Source organism: Mustelus asterias, chromosome 5 (assembly GCF_964213995.1).
Source record: "Mustelus asterias chromosome 5, sMusAst1.hap1.1, whole genome shotgun sequence".
Lineage (NCBI taxonomy): Eukaryota > Metazoa > Chordata > Chondrichthyes > Carcharhiniformes > Triakidae > Mustelus > Mustelus asterias.
Window position 1 is genome coordinate 123,432,359 of NC_135805.1, and position 12,253 is coordinate 123,444,611.

Below are 12,253 nucleotides of genomic sequence, written 5' to 3' on the forward strand. Positions count from 1 at the left end.
GGACACATGCAAAAAAAACACAACTGATTGTAAGTGAAAGAATACAATGTTGTGGCAGGAGAGAGCAGCATTGCAAATTCCCCGGGTCAATGCATTTAAAGGGCAGAATTTAACAGCCTCTCCCACTGGTGGGATTTTGGACTTTTAAGCAGCTCACTGCATTTTCTGGCCTTACCTCCATCGTAATAAGATCCGCCCAAAATACTTGCTTTTGGTGTTTTAAAAAGTTGATTTATTTTTTGCAGTCGTTGGTCACCCACTTTGTTTTTAAATCTTAGCACCATTTATATCATATTTACATCATGAGCTGATGAGAGCTATTAATTCTCAAGCACGTGCTCATCAGAATTAGTAGCAATGGCAGCAATTATTCTAGCAATTTGTTTCACCTCACACTCTAACAATCCGTGGCGTGCTATAATCCCTGCCATAGACCTCATTGGTGCCTATATAAATTGTCAAATAATGCTGTGCTTACCTGTAAAGCTACAAAGACATTAGCCAGACCTTGGCCATATGTGTCATGGCAATGAACAGCAAGGGCACTTTTAGGGATTTCTTTCACCACTGCTTCCAGCATTTTCTTCACATTGCCTGGAGTTCCTATCCCAGTCGTGTCCCCCAGAGAAATTTCATAGCAGCCCATACTGTACATTCTTTTAGCCACCTTCAGGAAAAAACATGAATTATGATATAGTATTTTGTTTTTCATTTGAACAATAAAAGCAATAGATTTCTAGGAACAGTGAAGAGAAAACCAATAATATATTAAACAGATACGGATCAATGCATCTGCCCTAAATTCACATGCTTTCAAGAGAATGGCGAAACATCAACAAATATTTTTGTTGGTTTGATACATTTTGAGCTCAAGGAAACTTTTAATAATGTCACTTATTTAAAGAAAATAGGTGAAATTACATTTCTAAAAACTGCAGGTCAAATAAGTCACTGCATGGAGAGTCCTTAAAACATTTTGAAAGTCATTAGCAAATCGAAATTGATAAAGAATATTCAGCATGCTTTGAGAAAATGAGCATCGTACACAATGAACTGGAGAGAAGTCTTTACTGTCTTAAGGATAGAGTTAGTTTTAAGTAAGTTATATTTGTGTGTGGATGTTAGGAATAAGCTATAGTTTTAAGTTTATTTTCATTTCTGCATTTGTGCGTTGAAAAAGAGGGAACTTGAGTTATGGTTCACTTTAAAGAATTGCCTGTATATCGATGGGTTTGCTTGTGTACCTGCATTTTAATGAGGTTCTATTACCCTTGAAGTGGAGAGCTGTGTCCTCAATGGGGTAATGAATTAGGGAAATCGAAACAAAATAGGCAAAAAAATGGGCTTTTGCCCAGCAACAGTGGAGCCACACAGATGCAGGGGAAAAAAGAAAATAGTTTTAGTTCAGTTGGAAGCAGGTGCCAGGAGGAGCTGGGCACAGGAGGACTGACTACAGAAAGCAGATTTCCCAAAAGAACAGGAGAAAGTCCCAGAAACCAAGCATCTGGGGGGAGTTGATGAAAATCCATGGAAGTTGCTTTAAGGTGGCCTTACCCACTTTGTTTTTGAAGTGTGTGTGTCTGGTTACAGACTCACAATTGGTTTACATGGACCGTGCAGTTACTGTGACCATTAAAGTACAAGATGTATTTTGTACCTTGTGTTACCCTTGCAAATCTGTACATATATATGATGGTATAAATGTGAATGTAGGAATAGTGAAATATAGTTGATATTTTCTTGTTTAATAAACATTTATTCTCTTAGAGTCACAGAGGTTTACAGCATGGAAACAGGCATTTGGCCCAACTTGCCCATGCCGCCCTATTTTTTTAAACCTAAGCTCGTCCCAATTGCCTGCATTTGGCCCATATACCCATCTTACCCATGTAACTGTCTAAATGCTTTTTAAAAGACAAAATTGTACCCGCCTCTACTACTACCTTTGGCAGCTTGTTCCAGACACTCACCACCCTCTGTGTGAAAGAATTGCCCCTCTGGACACTTTTGTATCTCTCCCCTCTCACCTTCAATCTATGTCCTCTAATTTTAGACTCCCCTATCTTTGGGAAAAGATATTGGCTATCTAGCTGATCTGTGCCCCACATTATTTCATAGACCTTTATAAGATCACCCCTCAGCCTTCTACCTTCCAGAGAAAAAAGTCCCAGTCTATCCAGCCTCTCCTTATAACTCAATCCATCAAGTCCCAGTAGCATCCTAGTAAATCTTTACAGCACTTTTTCTAGTTTAATAATATCCTTTCTATAATAGGGCGACCAGAACTGTACACAGTATTCCAAGTATGGCCTTACCAATGTTTTGTACAACTTCAACAAGACGTCCCAACTCCTGTATTCAATGTTCTGACCAATGAAACCAAGCATGCTGAATGCCTACTTCACCACTCTGTCCACCTGTCACTCCACTTTCAAGGAGCTATGGACCTGTACCCCTAGATCTCTTTGCTCTGTAACTCTCCCCAACGCCCTAACATTAACTGCGTAAGTCATGTCCTGGTTCAATCTACCAAAATGCATCACCTCACATTTATCTAAATTAAACTCCATCTGCAGGTCATCAGCCCACTGGCCCAATTGATCAAGATCCCATTGCAATCCAAAATAACCTTCTTCACTGTCCACTATGCCACCAATCTTGGTGTCATCTGTAAACCTACTAACCGTGCCTCCTATATTCTCATCCAAATCATTAATATAAATAACAAATAACAGTGGACCCAGCACTGATCCCTGAGGCACACTGGTCACAGGCCTCCAGTTTGAAAAATAACCTTCTACAATCATCCTCTGTCTTCTGTCATCAAGCCATTTAGCTACCTTACCCTGGATCCCATGAGATTTAACCTTATGCAACAATCTACCATGCAGTACCTTGTCAAAGGCCTTGCTAAAGTCCATGTAGACAACGTTGACTGCACTGGCCTCATCTACTTTCTTGGTCAAAAACTCAATCAAATTTGTGAGGCATGATTTTCCACTCACAAAGCCATGCTGACTGTCCCTAATCAGTCCTTGCATCTTTAAATGCCTGTAGATCCTGTCTCTCAAAATACCTTCCAAACTTACCCACCACAGATGCGAGGTTCACTGGCCCATAGTTCCTAGGCTTTTCCCTGCAGTCCTTTTTAAACAAAGGCACAACATTTGCCACCCTCCAATCTTCAGGCACCTCACCTGTGATTATCGATGATTCAAATATCTCTGCTGGGGACCAGCAATTTCCTCCCTAGCCTACGACAATGTCCTGGGATACACTTCATCGTCTCGGGGATTTATCTACCTTGATGAGCTTTAAGACTTCCAGTATCTCCTTCTCTAAAATGTACACTCCTCAAGATATCACTATTTATTTCCCCAAGTTTCCTAACATCCATGCTTTTCTCAACAGTAAATACTGATGAGAAATATTCATTTAGGATCTCACCCATCTTTTGTGGATCTGCACATAGATGACCTTGTTGATCTTTAAGAGGTCCTACTCTCCCTAGTTACTCTTTTGGCCTTTATGTATTTGTAGAAGCTCTTTGGATTCTCCTTTGCCTTATCTTCCAAAACAATCTTGTGTCCCCTTTTTGCCCTCCTGATTTCTCTCAACTCTACTCCTACACCCCCAATACTTTTCAAGAGATTCACTTGATCCCTGCTGCCTATGCATGCCATGTGCCTCCTTCTTCTTCTTGACCAGGGCCTCAATATCCCAAGTCATCCAAGGTTCCCTACTCCTACCCTTCACTCTAAGAGGAACGTGCTTACCTTGAACCCTGGTTAACACACTTTTGAAAGCCTCCCACTTACCAGATGTCCCTTTGCCTTCGTTTCTTAACTCTCGTTAAAAGTTCATCAGCAGACTAATGTGACTGTTCAGTAACTGCTCTCCATCTTTCTAAACAAAATATGAAAGCCAGGATATAGAAGCATAGAATCCCTACAGTACAGAAGAAGGCCATTCGGCCCATCGGGTCTGGACTGACCACTATCCCACCCATGCCCTATTCCCCACACAGTTACCCTGCTAATCCCCCTGACAGTTGGGTCAATTTAGTATGGCCAATCAACCTAACCCGCACATCTTTGGAGTGTGGGAGGAGACCGGAGCACCCGGTGGAAACCCATGCAGACAGAGGGAGAGTGTGCAAACTCCACACATACAGTCACCCGAGGCCAGAATTGAACCCGGGTCTCTGGCACTGTGAGGCACTTTGCCACTGTTCCACCCTGTGATCTGACTTGTCTAGTAGTAACATCTGTTGGGATCGTAACAACAGACATGGTGAACAAGGGGTGCATCATTAATAATAAAAATAGGAAAAGCTGGATAAATGGGAGTCATACAGACTCAAAAGGTTAAACATGTTTCTCGCTCCACAGACGCTGCCGCAGACCTGCTGAATTTATCCAGCATTTTCTGGGTGCAATATATCCAAAATTGCATGGAATGCATGATCAGGTAAGAAAAACTATGTGAAATTCACCGGCTTCACAGACTCTTTTTCTTGCCTGGGTTAACAGCGCATTGTGCAATTTCAAAGCACTGGCGAGGATCACACAGCCAGCTGGAGGGGCAGGGCTGAACCATGCCAGCAAAGCCAGGCTTCTGAGCTCTGATCGCCCTTTTCAAAGTTAAATTTAAGTCCCCCCACCCCACCATAGAGATCAGGCCGCCCCTCTCCCCACAGAGATTGGGACCACCAAGGAAATCAGGACATCCCCAAACATCGGGACAACTCTCCCCCTATCACTACACGATGCCAACACTGGGGTTCCCCACTCCCGACCCCTCTCAGACATCGGGACTCTACCCCCCCCGCCCCCCCCCCTCACCCCTCACAGACTCTCGCTTCTCCCCAGCTCCCGCCACACAGTCATCGAGGCTCTCCCCTGCCCCCTCGCAGGCATTGAGGCTCTCCCCTCTCACCCTTCCCACCCACAGGCATTGGGGTCTTCTCTCTTTCCTCCACACCATACATAACGGAAGCCCACCTCTTCCTCATTGGTGGAGGGTTTCTACTCCTGACAGAGTCCCTTTGGGCTGCCCATTTCATGTGCTCCTTAGCATTGCCCCCTTGGCAATGCCAGGGGACACCAAAACCAGTAGTGATTCATGCCGGCATGATGTCACATCACCGGGGGAGGTGGTGGTGGTGGTGGATGCGCCATGCTATGGTGTCAAGCTATTTAATAGTATGTTAACATTTTGTTAATGTATTGAATTCAGGTTCACACCCAAAACGGGGCTTGGGAAACTAAGACAAATTTGAGCAGCGGCAGCAGCTATTACGTTGGTGCATAGGAAATTGGAGCAGGAGTAGACCATTCAGCCCTTTGAGCCTTTACCATATTATCCCCCTTGACATACTTAGCATCTAAAAATGTATCGATCTCTGTCTTGAACATGCTCAATGACTGAACCTCCACCTTTCTCTGAGGTAGAGAATTCCAAAGATTCACCTCCTTCTGAGTGAAGACATTCCTCTTCATCTCAGTTCTAAATCATAGAAATCATAGAAACCCTACAGTACAGAAAGAGGCCATTCGGCCCATCGAGTCTGCACCGACCACAATCCCACCCCGGCCCTACCCCCATATCCCTACATATTTTACCCACGAATCCCTCTAATCTACACATCCCAGGACACTAAGGGGCAATTTTAGCATGGCCAATCAACCTAACCCGCACATCTTTGGACTGTCTCATATTCTGAGACTGTATCCCTTGGTTTTAGACCCGCCCAGCCAGGAAAACATCCTTCTTACATCTATCCTGTTGAGCCCTGTATGAATTTTATATATCTGAAAGAGATCACCTCCCATTATTCTGAAGCTCTGACCAAGGGTCATCTAGACTCGAAACGTTGGCTCTATTTTCTCCCAGTAAGAAGTCTCACAACACCAGGTTAAAGTCCAACAGGTTTATTTGGCAGCTAAATAAACCTGTTGGACTTTAACCTGGTGTTGTGAAACTTCTTACTGTGCTTACCCCAGTCCAACGCCGGCATCTCCACATCATGGCTACCATCTATTTTCTCCCCACAGATGCTGTCAGACCCTGCTGAGATCTTCCAGCATTTTCAGTTTTTGTCCCATTCCTCTAAACTCTTTAAGCTGGCCAGTTTTCTTTCTGAATAAACCCACATTCATTGCAATTGTTATCTCAGTTTCTTCTGGCAAAGGGTCACAGAGATTGCTTATGCATACTGCTATTTTCAACCTTGGAAGGCTTCAAACTAAGATCTAGATGGAAGCTGCTTTGCGTGTGACTGACAGCATATAGAGATAGGAGACTATGGCAGTAATAATATTCACAGGAGTAAGTCCCAAAGGAGAGAGGTGAAGAGGAGAGAGATGTACAGGAGGGAAGTACAAAGGACAGAGGTGAACAGAAGCACAGTGCACAGGAGGGAACCACACAGGAGAGGGCTGCACAGGAGTGAAGGGCGCAGGTGGGGGACCTGTGCCTCTGTCCTGTGCCCCTCCCTCCTGTGCACTCTGCTTCTTTGAACCTCTATCTTTTGTACCAATGTAACTATGTGATTGAAGATTCAATTTCCTTGATCTCGAGAAGAGCAATGCCTCCGCAGGCTGTAGTTATCACATCAGGTGCTGGCTGACACCTGCCACCTCTTCCTCCAGATAATGTGGGCAACACATTACTGTGAAAATGACCACCACCTCAATTTGGTTTGCCACCACATCATTCAAGGGCACGACAGAAGACCTATCAAGGGTCTCCCAGTCAACTGCACAGAAATGCAACGAGCTGGTCACTGATGGAATTTTCTTCCAGGGCCAACAATCATATAAACTTCTCATGTGGTCAAAATAGTCAGAATGAGCGAGTGTCTGGCTGGATTGGCAGGTACAGAATGCCATAGACTACACACCACCACAACAAGCATGATTTTTTTAATAAACTACACAGAATGTTCTTCTAAGAGTATATAGCTGGCATGAAACCACAAAAAAAAGATGCATGCAGCTGTCCACCAGATTCCCTCAGAGCTGTCATGCTGCTTTCATACAGCGGCATTCAAGATTTTTTCATTCCAGGAAACAGACATAACTGCTGTCTGGTTGGAGGTGAGGGGCACCCACTTCAAACCTGGCTGATGATACTGTGAGGAACCACAGCAATAAGAGTTCTACAATGAGAACCACATGACTATCAGGTATGGCATCAATCAAGTCATCAGAGTGCGGGAAATGCATTTCAGGTGGCAAGATAAGTCTGCAGGTTCCTTTCACAACTCGCCTGAGAGAGACCAGCAGAAAGAATTGCAGAAGGAGGAGCAGGAATGGCCTCATCACTCAACTTTGGCTGAGGAGACATGGAGAAGCAGGAAGAGGAGGATGCAGATTGGAACCACTTGACAGACCAGCTCTTGACATTGTGGCCCAGGATGCCCCAATATCACAAGTCAAGTGAAATAAAATCCTGCTGTCCACTCCTACCACTGGGAACAACCTCCCTTTCCCTTTGCACTAAATAGTCCTTTAACCACTCATTTACCCAATGTATAATGTCCCAAAAACATTCACCATGAAACAAGTGAAATTGTAAACCGGCACTCAGAATGCAACAATGAGAAAAATATGAAATGTTGTCAATCAATATAGATTATGGGGCATTGGTAAACGTGGAAACTCAATAATGTAACATTTTGCCATGTGCATAGATTAGGTGAATTACTAATCCTTGAGAACTTGGCTTCCTACCAGTTTTATATGGTACGTCTCAGCAGATAGAGAAGCAAGCTACCCATCCCCAGATGCTCATTCTGACTGCTGAGGTGCTCTTGATCATTGGGCCCTGGGATTTCTTTATCATAGACAAGCTCATGCACAATCACAGAGAGAGGTCCCAATGCTGGGAACCAAGGTCCTCTAGTTCAAAAACCGAGATCGAGTTGGCCAGCGATGAATTGGCTGGCGTGGAGCTGGCCGGAGAGGAGCCGGCCGGAGGGGAGCCGGCCAGAGGGGAGCCGGCCAGAGGGGAGCTGGCCAGAGGGGAGCTGGCCGAAGGGGAGCTGGCCGGAGGGGAGCTGGCCGGAGGGGAGCTGGCCGGAGGGGAGCTGGCCGGAGGGGAGCCGGCCGGAGGGGAGCCGGCTGGAGGGGAGCCAGCCAGAGGGGAGCCGGCCGGAGGGGAGCCGGCCGGAGGGGAGCCGGCCGGAGGGGAGCCGGCCGGAGGGGAGCCGGCCGGAGGGGAGCCGGCCGGAGGGGAGCCGGCCGGAGGGGAGCCGGCCGGAGGGGAGCCGGCCGGAGGGGAGCCGGCCGGAGGGGAGCCGGCCGGAGGGGAGCCGGCCGGAGGGGAGCCGGCCGGAGGGGAGCCGGCCGGAGGGGAGCCGGCCAGAGGGGAGCTGGCCGAAGGGGAGCTGGCCGGAGGGGAGCTGGTCAGAGAGGAGCTGGGAAGGGCATTGGAAGTAGATCATGAATTGTGTGGCCTGGATGTTAAGCCACAGCAGTGAGGTGATTGTACATACTCACCTTTTTCATTTAGGGTTTGTTTTTTCCTAGGGCAGGCTGCCTTGGAGCAAATCAAAGTTGCAATAAGCCCTAAGCAGGCATTAGGTCCTTTTTTGCATATGCAAATGATCTAATGCATCTTCATGCAAAGAACATCATTTGCTTACCCTTACCAATAAGCTGAGTGGAACATTTCCTCTGTCTACATAGCCATGTTTGTGTCTTAGAAGATCACAGAAGGCCTGAAAGGTGGGTGCCATGTGGCCTGATTTAACCACTAAAGTAGCTACAAATGTGGAAACAGTTTATATCTTGGGAATAAGACATCAATAAGATAAATAAAAACCATTGGAGGAAGGGGTGAGTTAAAGTAAAAGAAGGCAAGTGAATGGAGCACAACAAAGTCTTGGATGCTGTATAAATTGCTGGAGAAGCTAAATAACAATAAGTTACTAGAAACTTTGAGCCACTTGATTGGCACTCTTGAAGACTATCACTTATTGCAATGAGTGGAAGCAAATTAAATCTCTCTTCTTTCTTGCCTTGGATATTTCTAATGGTGATGGACTAACTATAAAAATAAGCTTTCCAACAACTTTCTTTCCAAATTACTTACTTCAAATATAATTGTTTACGAGGCAAGTTCCAATAGCACTGTAATTAGTACAAGACGAGCTGTATAATAGCTTACCTCTGCAACCTTAGCTGGTGCAATGTTTCCTTCATATGGACATCCTATTGCACAGGACACATACCTGTTGTTTGAACAGTAAAAAACAGCGTTTTGTTTTGTTTATTTTATTGCTACAATCTGTTGAATTGCCACTGAACAAAATGCTGATTCATCATAAAGATCAAAGCAGAAATTCATATAATTATTTGGCATACTTCATGATCATATTAAGTTTTTCTTTGTTAGAACTTTTGAACTCTGATAGCAATGCATAACATCATTTCAAGGGGCAGGAAATAGGGATTATATTACTTTCAATTAATCTCAGATTATTGTTTAGAATCAAGAAACTTATTTTGCTATTGTAATTTAGAACTGCACAATCACTTTAAGGATTCTCTCCCAAAAGTAAATTGACCAAAGGAAAATGTAGTCTATTCTTCCAGGTTTATTCAAACTGTTTATATGAATGCTCTGCAATTAATTTTATGTAGGTTTGTGAATGGACCTCGTAAATTACATTTCGAAGTGTATGGGTATCCCTCTCCCATATTTCATTACAATCGAAAATTATAGTCTGATTTTTAATCATATTTTCTCCTCAGCATGTAACTTGAACTCATGTGAATCTTCGTACCAACAGATGCTGTCGGCCATAACTGCAAGTAATCTGATTCTAGGTGAGGCCATGACACAAACCATAAGGCAGAATCTGTTCAGGACTCATCATCAATAATATTAACCTCTGTGAGGACTTTAGGCTTTGAATGATAAGTGGGAAGCAACAAGGGCACCACACAAGTGCCAGCCAGTGACCATCTCCAATAAGAGAGAATCTAAACATCTCCCCTTGACATTCAATGGCATTAACAATGTTAAATTTTCTACCATCAATATCCTTGGAGTGCCCATTAACCAGAAATTTAACTGGACCGATCATATACGGCACGGTAGCACAGTGGTTAGCACTGCTGCTTCACAGCTCCAGGGACCTGGGTTTGATTCCCGGCTTGGGTCCCTGTCTGTGTGGAGTTTGCACATTCTCCTCGTGTCTGCGTGGGTTGCCTCCGGGTGCTCTGGTTTCCTCCCACTGTCCAAAGATGTGCGGGTTAGGTTGATTGGCCATGCTAAAAATTGCCCTTCGTGTCCTGAGATGCGTAGGTTGGAGGGATGAGTGGGCAACTATGTAGGGATATGGGGGTCGGGCCTGGGTGGGATTGTGGTTGGTGCAGACTCGATGGGCCGAATGGCCTCTTTCTGTACTGTAGGGTTTCTATGATTCTATGATGTAAATACTGTGATTCGATTGGCAAGTCAGAGGCTGGGAATTCTGCGGTGAGTTCTACTGGGGGTTTTTGACCTCTGACTCTCCAAAGTCTGTCCATTATCTACAATGTGGAGATGCCGGTGTTGAACAGCTGGAATACTGTGTGGAGTATTGGTCCCCTTATTTGCGGAAGGATATATTGGCCTTGGAGGGAGTGCAGAAATGGTTCACCAGGTTGATACCAGAGATGAGGGGTGTTGATTATGAGGAGAGACTGAGCAGATTGGGTTTGTACTCGTTGGAATTTAGAAGGCTGAGGGGGGATCTGATGGAGACCTATAAGATAATGAAGGGGCTGGATAGGGTGGAGGTGGAGAGATTCTTTCCACTTAGAAAGGAAGCTAGAACTAGAGGGCACAGCCTCAAAATAAAGGGGGGTCAGTTTAGGACAGAGTTGAGGAGGAACTTCTTCTCTCAGAGGGTGGTGAATCTCTGGAATTCTCTGCCCACTGAAGTGGTGGAGGCTACCTCGTTGAATATGTTTAAATCACGGATAGATGGATTCCTGATCGGTAAGGGAATTAGGGGTTATAGGGATCAGGCGGGTAAGTGGAACTGATCCACTTCAGATCAGCCATGATCTTATTGAATCGGGGGGCAGGCTCAAGGGGCTAGATGGCCCACTCCTGCTCCTATTTCTTATGTTCTTATGTTCTTATGAACTGGGGTAAACACAGTTAGAAGTCTCAAAACACTAGATTAAAGTCCAACAGGTTTATTTGGTAGCACAAGCCACTAGCTTTTGGAGCGCTGCCCCTTAATCAGGTGAGTGGGAGTTCTGTTCACAAACAGGGCATATAAAGACACAAACTCAATTTACAAAATAATGGTTGGAATGCGAGTCTTTACAGGTAATCAAGTCTTAAAGGTACAGACAATGTGAGTGAAGGGAGGGTTAAGCACAGGTTAAAGAGATGTGTATTGTCTCCTGCCAGGACAATAGATGTGTATTGCCTCCAGCTAGGATAGTTGGTGAAATTTTGAAAGCCCAGTCAAGTTGTGGGGGTTACAGATAGTGTGACATGAACCCAAGATCCCGGTTGAGGCCGTCCTCATGTGTGCGGAACTTGGCTATCAGTCTCTGCTCAGCGACTCTGCGTGAAGGCCGCCTTGGAGAACGCATACCCGAAGATCAGAGACCGAATGGCCGTGACAGCTGAAGTGTTCCCCAATAGGAAGAGAACACTCTTGCCTGGTGATTGTCGAGCGGTCTCCGCATGATACTAATAAATAAACTTTAAACTTTTAAACTTTAAACATTCATGAAGGTGACAAACTACGCAAGTTATTGAAGGTGGCAGAATTCACCCACAAAAGATGATTTTTAAAAATCTAAACTATTGTTATCGACCTTGAATGAATATCAACAAGACACTACTTGAAGGGAAACGTGTCTCACGATCCAGTCTTAGTTTTCCTTTTTCTTGGTGTAGAGCATACAGCTCTGATGGATGAGATTTTCCAGCCCCTCTTGCTAGCGAGATCTTCCGGTCCTACTTAAGTCAATGGGGATTTAAATTGGTTGCCATGGGGAATCCCACCGCAGCAGGGCTGAGAAGTCTCTGTTATGTGTTCAAGCTTCCTACCAATGTATAACTGTTCTCATTTGCCTAGTCTGAATAAATGAACACATAACGTGTTTACTCAATCCCAAAGATTGGTGCTTAGATCATAGATCATAGAATCTATGGCACAGAGACTGGCCCTTCGGCCCAAACTGGTCCATGCCGACCAAAATGCCTCTCTAAGCTAACCCCATTTGCCTGCATT

At 44.9% G+C, this 12,253-nt stretch overlaps 1 protein-coding gene across 1 annotated transcript in view; it reads right to left on the reverse strand.

Moving 5' to 3' along the window:
- The window catches only part of hmgcll1 (3-hydroxymethyl-3-methylglutaryl-CoA lyase like 1), a 171,667-nt gene that overhangs the window by 81,617 nt on the left and 77,797 nt on the right, over positions 1 to 12,253 (reverse strand). The window contains exons 6-7 of the mRNA XM_078213591.1: positions 9,175 to 9,238; positions 479 to 667 (exon numbers count right to left, since the gene is read on the reverse strand). Of these exons, the coding sequence (XP_078069717.1) occupies positions 479 to 667; positions 9,175 to 9,238 (253 nt within the window). The remainder of the gene's footprint in view (positions 1 to 478; positions 668 to 9,174; positions 9,239 to 12,253) is intronic.